Here is a 12,863-nt window from a genome sequence, read left to right on the forward strand (position 1 = left end):
GTGCCTGTTCATAAAGAAACATGTCTGAATGTATAGAGAGGAAACAGATCATTGACTCAGATGCCGACTACAAGTAACGCCATGCTAACGTATATCTTGTGACCTAATTTTGTTTTTACGCGAGCCCAGCGCCATCAGTCACTCAAACGCCAGCTGTACCCTTGCCAGGATCAAGCCGACATCTCCAGTCTCACACAAAGCTAACGAGGTTATCATTCTCACTTAAGCTCCAGGATGGTCCTGGTGTACCCATCAGGGTGGACCCTGCGGATGAAGTTGAAGTCCCCCACGTAGAGGGAGCCATCTGGGCCGCTAGCTAGCGCCACTGGGGCAAACAGCATCATATCCCGAGCTGCACCGCTGCAGCTTGGACCGCAGGGGACACTGCGGTAGAAACCATTCCCCATCACTGTGGTTATGACAGGAGGCTGCTGTGAAAGGAAGACATTCTCCCCGTTTCCCTTGTGAAGGACTCCTGGAGATAGACAGATGCAAAAAAAAAAAAACAAAAAAAAAAACAAATGTAAAAACCAATTCTACTCTATTCTACATTGTATTTGTGGAAACATGTGTGACTTTTTTGTGTGTAGATAAATGCTACGTTTAAATGCTACGTTTGCTCACCGCTGGGTATATTGAGAGCATGATGTTTGTCCAGAGACCATCCTCCCAGGCTAGAGGGGACCAACTCAAAGCCCTGCATCAAAGCTGTCCTCCTCTCCCATTGGATGATACCGGGACACGACTCGTATTCATAGCCCACCGACACTGCCATGCAAACACAAACAGATGTGCACGAACATGAGCACACACATATGCACACAAACAGAGCAACAAGACTATTCATTGTTAGCGCTATATACATATGAGAACAAGTATCTCATTACATAAAGAAACACTGGAATATTATACCGTGTCCAGCAGATTGATTTTATAGGGTCCAATGGATAGATCCACACACACACACACACACACACACACACACACACACACACACACACACACACACAAACGTGTGTGCAAAAACAGATATTTCCCATCTTCCTGCATAACTTCCAGTATTGAATGTTGAACCAGATGAAAAGTGAATAATGAGGCCTCATCAGTGTGTGTGCATGAGAGCGATCAGTGAGAAGTGGAGGCGTAATCAGGAGGAACCCATCTTTATGAAGGAGCCCTAGAATTAGCTGCTTGGCCTCTAAGCTGTAATGACACACTGTCGAACTCTCCACTGCAAGTACCAACCACGATCAGCTTTGCAGCTCGGCAGTCTCAAACATGCCCCTACACCCATTTACCACTCCAGACTTTAAGTACATTTAATAACAACAGGTGACGAAGACAATTGAGCTCCCCAACATAAGGCAACACAAGGGAAGACTGTACACCGGAAATATGCAGCCATGGGCCCCGGCGTGGAGAGGAGTGCCGTGAAGTACCAAGAGTAAGACTTCACTGAAAAGCAAACGTCTAACCACGGGTATCAGGGGCATTTATTTGTCATTTCATTTCATGCACTTGCGTATATGAAATGAAATGAAATGTCATTTCCCCAGCCCACAGCAGTGCAACACAAAGACAAAAACACATATCCAGACTACAAGAACACATATATCCAACATATCCAAAATACATAAATACATTCACTGTCCAAGACAGCGAACGCGAGGATGACTGTCGGAACTGCCGGTCAGCATGGGCTAGCAGTTAGCTTAGCCTGCCCCGCTTCCACATCCTGTCAGACCGCCCTCGGTGTGTCCTCCTCGGGCGCAGCTCCAGGCAGGGCTGTGGTCCCTGGACCCATTGGATGCAGCAGACCAGGCTCCCCCAACCGATCCAACGCCAGCTCCCCCAGCCAGACACCTTCGACACACCTCCCCGCACTTCACACGACGACACTAAAAACACAGTCAATGCCAGGTGAGGCCGCCGCCGGACCGCCCCTGGTGTTATCGGAACTGTCGGTCTGCATGGACTAGCAGCTAGCTTAGCCTGCCCCGCTTCCGCATCCTGTCAGACCGCCCTTGGTGAGGGAGAGGACAGATTAATCAGTAAAACCAGCTGGTTGGATGTTTGGTTAAAACCTGCAAAATGTTGGCGTTCCATCGCAGGCGGTTGCTTGTATCTGCCGCACACGATTCTGCTGACACAGACACACGGGCATGAAACGTGTGTCCGTACAACTTGTCATCGTCCTGGACAAACATCACCCCCTTGTAAGTCACGGCTGGGGGAGGGCTACATCCTTCTATCAGATGCAACTTTCTCTGTTCCAGCACGATAAAACCTCATCACATTATTTGTAAATAACTTATAATGTACGAAGTTCGTGGATGATAACTTGCACTGACACAGTGAGGCAATTTTCATGCTTGAGCAACCGCAATGCACTGCAAAAAAAATGTATTTATATTCAAAGCAATTTCCGTCCCATATTAATGTAAGACCAGTGGCCTAAACAATAGCCTACATGACGTGACACTGTACAAATGAAAGATGATACGACAGAAATTGATGATAAATGGCGATGGCAGCCTGACAAGAAATACACCTGACACGGGCGCAGTGAAGGAATAGCTGTCGCTGTCAATCACTGTGGGTGCTGATCTCTCACTACTCACTTAAATGTAGACCTGCATGCCTCTCTAAGTGCCAAAGAGCACAGGGAAGTGGTGGTGGTGGTGGTGGTGGTGGTGGTGGTGGGGGGGTTGTGTACAGAATGCAAAAGGATTGGACACAAATAGGGAATATCATTTTATGCACAAGCTCAAGAGAAATCCTTTTGCCAGAGACGCCGAGACCCACTTAAATCTCCGACTTGATTCGTAGAATCAATAAAGTGGATAGGGAGAAAAATAATGGGCAAAGAGGCACTTGGCAGGGGAAAAAAAAATAAACCCGCTAATACTGGAAAAGCCCCAAAAATCTACGCGAGTTAATTCGAAAACCTCAGTTGTTTTACATGTTGGGTGATTTAAGCCATGCTGGGCGTGTGATCTTGTGATGTCAAAGCAAGGAAATAAGGGGTGTTGGATTCAAAATTGAGCAGTTATAAAACTTGATTACACACTTGAGCTTAAAGTGTTGGGAGGATTCGGGGGGGGGCAGTTTAACAATAATCTGCATATTTTAATAAGTAAGATGGCAAAAAGCCATGTATAATTCCTGGGGCATTAGTTGACATTGTAGTCCATTTAACTGTCGTACTGTCATTTTAGTACAAGGTTGTGACTCACACACAACATGCGTCCAAACACACAAATTCAAGGACTCACACACAAATACACACACACAAACACACATACACATAAACAGTACAGTACACAAATGAACATTCAATATTTCACAGGTGAGCTTTCATTCCCATCTGCAGAAGCCTCAGGCAGCGTGTTCACCCCAGCAAACAGAGCATGATCTCTCCTGCTCCCTCTCCGTCTGAGCAGGAGTGTGTTTGTGTGTGCGTGCGTGCATGCATGTGTCGTGTGCGTGTGTGTGTGTGTGTAACTATTTGTGCCTGTTCACACACGTTTGTGTCTGCCTTTTTGTCAACGAAGCTCTAGGAACGGCAGAGAGGAAGGAATCAGGGGAAAACATGGGTGGTGGAGAGAAAACAAGAGAGGGGAAGGGGTAAGACAGCAAAGGCGGTAACGGTGGGAGGGGGGTGGGGAGGGGGGGATCAGAGAGAGAGAGAGAGAGAGAGAGAGAGAGAGAGAGAGAGAGAGAGAGAGAGAGAGAGAGAGAGAGAGAGAATGGAGAACAACAAACTGCCAGGAGAAGAAAAGAGACAGGGTTCAGGCGAGGGCATGTGCACACCAGCACAATTGCGAGGTTCGAGGCAGATAGGACTGGAGGCAAGGGAAGAGGGGAGGCTGGGGAAGGGCAAGAAAAAGAAGTGAGCGACACATAAAAAGAGGGATGATTCGATTAGAGGAGAAAGAAAGAGATCGAGGGGAAAGCTCTAACGGCAGGGGGAGGCACAGCTTGGGCTGATAAGGAGAGAAGAGATGGAGCAGGGGGAGAGAGGGGTCTGGGAATAAGGAGATGGAATTGCGGTGTGAGTTCATGTCCCCGGGGGAGGGGGGGAGCCTTCACAATGATGGTAACATCTGTAATCATGGGAAGTGAAGACCCTTGCCTCTCCGGGTCTCATAACGTGTCCCCTATCTCTCACTGACAGAGTGCTCAACATGATGGACAACAGCTGATGGACAACAATTTCAACAAAGCTATCTGGCGAGTTTACATTTTACATTAAGTTCAAAGTTTTTCTTTTTTGTTTGCTGACAGACATTTTATTTCTTTGCTTTCCCAAGACTTCTCAAGTCCTGCTTAGACCCCCCCCATTTATGTTTTTCAACACCAGCAGAATCCAACGTAAGCTGGCTCCTCCTCTTAAAGGCACATACTTATGTCTTTGATTGTTTTAGCGTTTTAGCATATTTACTACAAATAGCTTATACTTTACGTTAACCTTGACCATTTTTCAAAGCATACCATAAATTTTTTTGAATTTTAAATATATTTTTCCAATCTTCCATGTAGGCATTGGTTTCCATTAAATTCAGTACAATATCAACTTACAAAGACTTAAAACTTGCTTGAAATGGGTAATCAACCACAGTTTACATTCTGTTGACATAACCATTGCGGGACATTGCAGTTGACCACATGGATTGTTTAGAAAGTCTTTTTTACTGCAAGAAACTACCAAATTTACATTATCCTTTGTCACATCGTCCATGTTTGATCATCGTCTATCTTCCAGATTTGCTTTCATGACAACATAGGCAGTCCAAAGGAATTGAATCGAGTGCAACTGGACTTGGTATATATCCGTGAAGACGTTTTGCCTCTCATCCAAGAGGCTTCATCAGTTCGTGCCTTTCTGACTAGACCAAGCTAGTCTGACTCGCTGGTAATGAAACTCAGATATGTATCAAGTCCAGTTGCACTCGATTCAATTCCTTTGGAACACCATGACCTGGATGAATGAGAACATTTACAGACAACATAGGTAGTGAACGCAATGCAGTTTGACACCAGCACATTGGAAGATCCTTGCAGGCATCATAGCAGCTAAGCTGAATGGGCACATGAGTCAATACATGAGCGAAACTCAGAAAGGAATTGGGAACAACACCAGAGGGTCAAAGCATCAGCTACTGGTTGATAGAGCAGTCACCCAAGACTCTAAGACCAGACAGACCAACCTGAGCGTAGCCTGGATTGACTACAAGAAAGCCTATGATTCAATGCCCCACACATGGATACTGGAGTGCTTGGCACTATACAAAAACAACAGGACACTAGTAGGTTCATCAAAAACTCAATGCAGCGATGGAAAACAACACTAGAGGCCAACCCAAAGACAATCAATCACACAGGTAACCATCAAATACGGCATATACCAAGGTGATGCACTGCGCCTGCTGCTGTTCTGCATAGGCTGTTCTGTTCTCCTGAGCAGCCAGCTCAATGGGAAGAATAAGATACAGGCCATCAACACATATGCCCTACCAGTCATCAGATACCCAGCTGGAATAATAAAGTGGCCAAAGGAGAAGATAAAGGCCACAGATACCAGGACACGAAAACTCCTCACAATGCACGGAGGGTTCCACCCAAAGTCTAGCAGCCTGAAACTGTATGGTAAGCGAAAAGATGGGGGCCGAGGATTAGTGAGTGTCAGAGCCACTATCGAGGATGAAACAATGGACTTCCACAAGTACATCAGAAAGAGGGCCCCCCAGAACGAACTGCTGAATGAGTACCTTAGGCAGCAGAAGACTGAGAGTTGGGGAGGAAGAAGAAGATGAGGTATCATGGAAGACCAAGACCAACCCTCTATATGGGCTGATACTGAGAAATCCTACCAGGGGCTAGAAAATGCTGGACTGAAGGACAGCACAGAGGCTCTGATCATAGCAGCACAAGAACAGGCACTCAGCACCAGATCGATTGAGGCAGGGGTCTACCACACCAGACAAGACCAGACAAGATGCAGGCTGTGCAAAGACGCCCCTGAGACAGTCCAACAATTAGTAGCAGGGTGTAAAATGCTAGCTTGGATAGTGTATACTGAAAGGCATAACCAAGTGCTTGGGATAGTGTACAGGAATATCTGTACTTAATACAGACTTGAAGTCCCCAAGTCCAAATGGGAGATACCACCAAGGTGATTGAGAATGGCAGCGCTAAGATCCTGTGGGACTTCAAGTTCCAGACTGACACGTAGGTGCTGGCTAACCAACCAGACATTGTGGTGGTCGACAAGGAACAGAAGACAGCAGGAGGAATCGATGTAACAATCCCGAGGGACGGCAACATCAGGAAGAAAGCATGAGAAGCTACAGAAATACCAAGGGCTGAAGCAAGAACTAGATCGGATGTGGAAGGTGAAATCTACAGTAGTCCCAGTGGTGATAGAAGCACTAGGGGCTGTGACCCCCAAAATGGGAGAGTGGCTCCAGCAGATTCCAGGAGCAACATCTGAGGTCTCTGCCCAGAAGAGTGTGATCCTAGGAACAGCTAAGATGCTATGCAGAACCCTCAAACTCCCAGGCCTCTGGTAGAGGACCTGAGCTTGAGGAAGACACACACCACCCAAAAAAGGATGAGAGGGAGTTTTTTTTTTACACATATTAGTATAACAGTAAGACATCATGATGTTCACTGTAATAGATTACATATCTCAAGCAAGTTTTCAGCTGATTTTCATACCACACTGAAATTAATGAAAACCTGTGCCTCCCTGGCAGGTGGGAAAAATACATCCAAAAATCTATAAAAAAAACTACACGATGCTTTGGAAAATGGTGGAGAGTACAAGATCCATAGAAAATTTACTGTAACATGCAAAAACACACTTTCACGCACCCAAAATCACACAGCGATAATGTAATTCAACACATACAGGGAAAGAAGAGAAGATGAGGGTAAATTGTACTTACCGGTAGCATGGGTGAGCCCCCACACCTCCTGACCGTAAACATCCGTCTTGTTCCAGACCACTCTGTGGACCAGGCCCGGCCCCGCAGGATACCAGCGCTGGTAGAGCCTGCCCTGGACGGATGCACGGACATGCACTTTGGCCAGACCACCCAGTGGGGACACGGGGGAGGAGGGGGAGGGAGGGGTGAGGAGGATACGCAGCAGCGAGAGGTAGCCTGCTGCTCGGGTACTCAGATAGCTCAACTTCACAAAGGACCCTGGAATAGGAATCTCCTCTTGCACTGCCTGAGGACAGAGAGGTTGAGAAGAGAATGAGAGACAGGTGATAGAAAGAGAAATGTGACAAGGAGGAACATAAAGAAGAAGAAAAGGTGTTCTATTACCTTGCCGTTAGAATAACATTACGATGCGCTAACATGGAAATTGGCATCAGTAGCTATAATAAGAAATAACACTTGGAATTTAAAATAAAAATAGACAAGCACGAATCTTGTCTGAACAGCTTGACAATGTGTTGAGTCGCCTATTCTTTACTTGTTTAGTTGGTTTTTCTTCTTCTTTCATTTCATAATTAAACGGACTATGACAAAACTAAAAATAGAGAGATTATTATCACAAAAGTTCTTGGAAAATAAAGGGAGTGTTCTGTAAAAGTTTAGAAAGAACATAGTTTAGGCTAGTGCTGCACGATTTGGTGAAAAGGTCATATTGAGATTATTGTGGACAATATCACGATTTTCAATATAATAAACACATTTATACATATACAAATAACACTGTAGCGAATTCGGGGGACAACGCAACCACAGGAATTGCCGCAGCCGGGAAGCGAACCTGTATCGCCCGCACCGCAAGAGGCATCGCTAACCGCTAGACTAAAGGGTCAGAACCGCCAGCCAGCGGCCAGCGTGTTTTCTTATCCATGCACATTACACTACCCCCCCTCCTTCGGGAAGCGCGTCCCCACGCTTAAGCATATCAGCTCCTTCACGCCTCATACGCTTCCGATGGCCTTACGGTCGCTCCATCCCACTTCTGACACGAATGTAGCGAATTCGGGGGACAACGCAACCATAGGAACTGCCGCGGCGGGGACGCGAACCCGTATCGCCCGCACCGCAGGAGACATCGATAACCGCTCGACTAAAGGGTTAGACCCGCCAGCCAGCGGCCAGCGTGTCTTCTTATCCATGCACGTTACAATACGAATTTGTCGTAGCGACTTTCATTTTATATGTTTTACACAGTACCTCTTTCTGCTCAATACTGCTGAACTTGAATCTAAAATATCGCCTTATAACAGAGGTCACGTTTTGTTTTTGTTTTGTTTTTTTGCCACCAGTTCATCAGCGTTAACCTGCTGGTTGTCACACAGCGCACCGGATAGTCATGTGACCGTAGACCGCACACGCGTCACTGCCTAAACAGAGGCTGATTGGTCAGCTCTTAATTATGGGCGTAGATATGCAGACTGCGCACAAACAGACGTTCACACACACGCACATTTTATTATTTAATCAAATCGCAGCCTTTTGAGCTGACATCACGATCGCGATTAGATTAATCGCGCAGCACTAGTTTATGCAACCTTATCAGAGATGCTTTTACTCTTGCAGAAAAGCAAATAAAAATGTCTTCTTGGACACGTGCTTTATTGTTATCTCATTGCAGACATTTATTCACGTACTAAACAAAACGCCGAGCTCACAGATGACATCGAGCGCTCTTTGTCATCTCTTGGCTTGCCACTTGTTTGTCTTGACATGCTTTTGTTGCAGCTGTAGTGTTTAATGACGTTTGTGGCTGAGCTGTTAGTAAATGCATCATTTATCTTCATATCTTCACTCGATTTCTCCTCAGACTGTGCATTGTGATACCGTCCAAGATACCCCCCCCCCCATTTTCTTCCTCCCATTTGTATCCGGCCAATTACCCCACTCTTCCGAGCTGTCCTGGTCACTGCTCCATCCCCTCAGCTGATCCAGGGAGGCTGCAGACTACCACATGCCTCCTCTGATACATGTGGAGTCCCCAGCCGCTTCTTTTCACCTGACAGTTCATCAGGGGGACGTAATGCGTGGGAGGATCACACTATTCCCCCAGTCCCCCCCTCAAAAAAAGGTGCCCCAACCGACCAGAGGAGCCGCTAGTGCAGTGACCAGGATACATACACACATCTGGCTTCCCACCTGCAGACACCGCCAATTGTGTCTGTACGGACGCCCGACTAAGCCAGAGGTAACGCGGGGATTTGATCCGGCGATCGTAGGCAACGGAATAGACCGCCATGCCACCCGGATGCCTCACTGTCCAAGATATCTGACAGATTAGTAAATATCTTTGCACCTGTATTTCCGGTATGACAGGCCCCCTCTCCACACATGCTCCAGTGTATCTGGGTAAAGGGGAGGGCAGGACCAGCGGGTAAGGACTGAGAACATTCCTGACGTCACACTTTGATGGCTGTACTTCCTCCCGCGACATGGTCACCACACCCAGAACCAGGAAGTTGTTGTTGGGCGTCCAGATGGGCTGTATCTGTGGCAGGAAGGGTGGGCGCTGGAACATCAGGGTCATCGAGACTGCTCCAGAGGTCACCAGGTCAAAACTAGAGCCGGATGGAGAAAAAGGGGGGAAACCGATTCCATTGTCAAAACATTACATAAAGACATATATAATACATATAAAAGATCAAAAATCACTTTTAAAAACATATCTTTATTGACCTGCATTGATGTTAAGTCTTCCCATTTCCACCTTTATATATTGCTCTCTTTCTATTATACCACTCAGAATTTGATCTTGTGGTGCTGCTTTTCACAACATATACTATATACATACATACACACACACACACACACACACACATATATATATATATGTATGTATATATATGTATACATATGTATACATATGTATACACATATATATGTTATTTTTTTAACCTATAGGTTTACATTTTTCAGAAATTTTTGAGTATAACATCTGCTTTTACTTAGATAATAATAATAACATTAACAACAACAAATGCTAGAAGTAGTTGTACAAGCAGTAGTAATATCTTTATGCATGCTCAATAATCCTTGTAAGGTTGAATCAGTTCATCTGGACACAACATTTAGTGGAAGTAGCGTTTCATCTCTCATCTAAGTGACCTCTTCAGTCTCCACTGAGTGCAGGTATCCCCCAACCTCATAAACACCAGTTGCAGAACGACTGAAACTAACGACTGGTTTTATATGCAAGTTAATGGCGTGACCATTAACTACAGGTTAAGTAGTAGTAGTGGAAGTAGTAAGTAATGTAGTGAGTAAGGTGGTGGTAGTGAGTAAGAGTTGGGCAATATATCAATATAATATTGATATTGCAATATGAGACTGGGATTTTGGTTATTGTAATATGATGACAGAGCTCAAATGTTGTCCTTCCTTGGTCTCAAAGGCTACACTGCAGCAGAGTGATGCAATTTTCAGAATGCATAACTGTTTAAGAAGAAAAGAAGAAAACACCACTTTATTTTGTCATTGCACAGGTTACAATAAAATTAGTTCTCTGTATTTAACCCATCCTATTGTATAGGAGCAGTGGGCAGCTGCAGCACCCCGGGGACCAACTCTAGTTCTTCTTTCCACTGCCTTGCTCAGGGGCACAAGCAGGAGTATTAACCCTAACATGCATTTCTTTTGGATGGTGGGAGGAAACCCATGCAGACACGGGGAGAACATGCAAACTCCACACAGAAAGGACCTGGGGCGGCCTGGGTTTGAACCCAGGACCCTCTTGCTGTGAGGCAACAGTGCTAACCACTGGGCCACCGTGCTGCAGTGAAATTAAAAATGAATGCTCCATTTGCTCGGTCATCACATCCACATTCCCAATGATCATTTCTCAAAATGGTCTTGTGAGCAAATAGCTTATGGAAGTGTGTGTGTGTGTGTGTGTGTGTGTGTGTGTGTGTGTGTGTGTGTGTGTGTGTGTGTGTGTGTGTGTGGTTACGTGTTTTACCTGCCGTCCTGCCTGCTGATGGTGTAACCATATTCAGGGTGCTGGAGGAAGGTGATGTTGACTCCAACCAGAGGGGAGCCGTCCTGGACCACCACACTTCCCCTGATTACTGCTACCCGACTGGAGAAAGGGGGTGGGGGGTGGGGGTGGGGTTATTGACCATTTTGTAGTGATTTGTTTTTGGAAGACTAACACAATGTGCACTGTGGCCTTGTATCTAAAGGAGCTGTAACTGCATTCACCCTCCTAGTTACCATCCTCTCTTTCACCCGAGCCAGCAACTGCAAGGGTACAGGGATAAGAAACAGAGCGTCACCTGCGGCGAAAGCTTTCAACACCCTGCCGTATGAAACATAAAACCTCCACATCATGTTTAGACTGTCGTGACAGTGGTGCCCGCAGCAAAAAGAAAAGGTTGTTCTTTAAATAGCTTTCGAACCATCAGGTACGTCTTGACTGTTTTGGAGTAAACCTCTTAATATTTCATGTAATGTGAAACAAAGACTGGTTGAATGTAAAACAATCGCTGGTCAGGTAAAATGGGGACGGATGGATTTGCGTACACACACACACACACACACACACACACGCACACACACACACACACACACACACGCACGCACGCACGCACGCACGCACGCACACACACACACACACACACACATGCACACACGCACACACACACACACACACACTCACAACACACACACACACACACACACACACACACTCACATACTCACTTAAACACACACACACACACACACACACACACACCATGCACACACACACACACACACACACACACACACACACACACACACACACACACACACACACACACACACTTGTGCAATGCACACTCACTCATACTCCATGCACACACACACACATACACACACACACACACACACACACACACACACACACACACTTGTGCAATGCACACTCACTCATACTCCATGCAGACAGACAGACAGACACACACACACACACACCCACACACTGTGATGTGATCCTATCCATTGCCCCAGAAGAGGGATAAATGAAGGATGGCAGGGCTCCTTCGGGTGGATGCGTCGCCCCGTTTGTTACTCCTGCCCTGAAAGCTGCCATCGATTTACCCTCCGAAACAATGGCCACGTAATTAATTTATTTGTTTATTCTAAAAGTGAGCGGGGGGAAAAGGATGTACAGGGCCATTTGTCAGAGAGGCATCACTTTTGGTTTTTTTTTTCTTCCCCTGTCCAAACTTTCTAGGTCATAACGCCGGGGGAGACGTATCGCCCTCTCACACGGCGGCGAGAGGCCGCTGAAAAATTGATGGCGACACCTTTACGACTGGTGTAACGATACGACACGTACAGCATGAATATCTTACAAACAAGTGCTCTGCAGTTGTACCCTGCCTGCGAGACAGGAGTAGGACAACGTGCTGGAGGAAGGACCCTAATCGCCACGGGGACGCCGAGAGCGCTCGGGCGTCACAGGTGCACGGGCACGTATGGACACGGGAGCACTCACTTGCAAGCAAATTGCCCAATGCCCCTCTACCCACCCCCCCACCGGGGGGCATTAAGTGTCTGGTCAGTTTTAAACGAGCGCTAACGCAGACGTGCTAACGCCGCCGCTCCTCTCCTCGTCTCCCCAATCTCTCAACGCGGGACGAACTCAGGGGCGAGGACACGAGCCCCAGTATATAAAAAGGGTTCGGATTCAGACGCCAACCCCCGCTCAGAGACTCACAAAAAAACCCCCAGTCACACACACCTGGTATCGAAGGGCACCTCTCCGGGGAGGGTGTGCGTTGCCGTCTTGCCGAGAAGGAAGCGTATGCGCTGGTAGAAGCTATGCGTGTGTGAGCCGGCGGAGGAGGAGGGCGGCGCGGCGGCCGGGGTGGGGTTCTGC

General features: G+C 46.7%; 1 protein-coding gene across 1 annotated transcript in view; it reads right to left on the reverse strand.

The window, feature by feature from the left end:
* The window catches only part of tenm1 (teneurin transmembrane protein 1), a 231,774-nt gene that overhangs the window by 59,811 nt on the left and 159,100 nt on the right, over window positions 1–12,863 (reverse strand). The window contains exons 18-23 of the mRNA XM_056289538.1: window positions 12,726–12,863; window positions 10,957–11,076; window positions 9,298–9,559; window positions 6,951–7,236; window positions 625–768; window positions 223–475 (exon numbers count right to left, since the gene is read on the reverse strand). The exon at window positions 12,726–12,863 is cut by the window's right edge and continues 100 nt beyond it. Coding sequence (XP_056145513.1) covers window positions 223–475; window positions 625–768; window positions 6,951–7,236; window positions 9,298–9,559; window positions 10,957–11,076; window positions 12,726–12,863 — 1,203 coding nt within the window. The remainder of the gene's footprint in view (window positions 1–222; window positions 476–624; window positions 769–6,950; window positions 7,237–9,297; window positions 9,560–10,956; window positions 11,077–12,725) is intronic.

The sequence above is a fragment of the Lampris incognitus genome, chromosome 1, assembly GCF_029633865.1.
Source record: "Lampris incognitus isolate fLamInc1 chromosome 1, fLamInc1.hap2, whole genome shotgun sequence".
In the NCBI taxonomy this organism is placed as follows: Eukaryota; Metazoa; Chordata; class Actinopteri; order Lampriformes; family Lampridae; genus Lampris; species Lampris incognitus.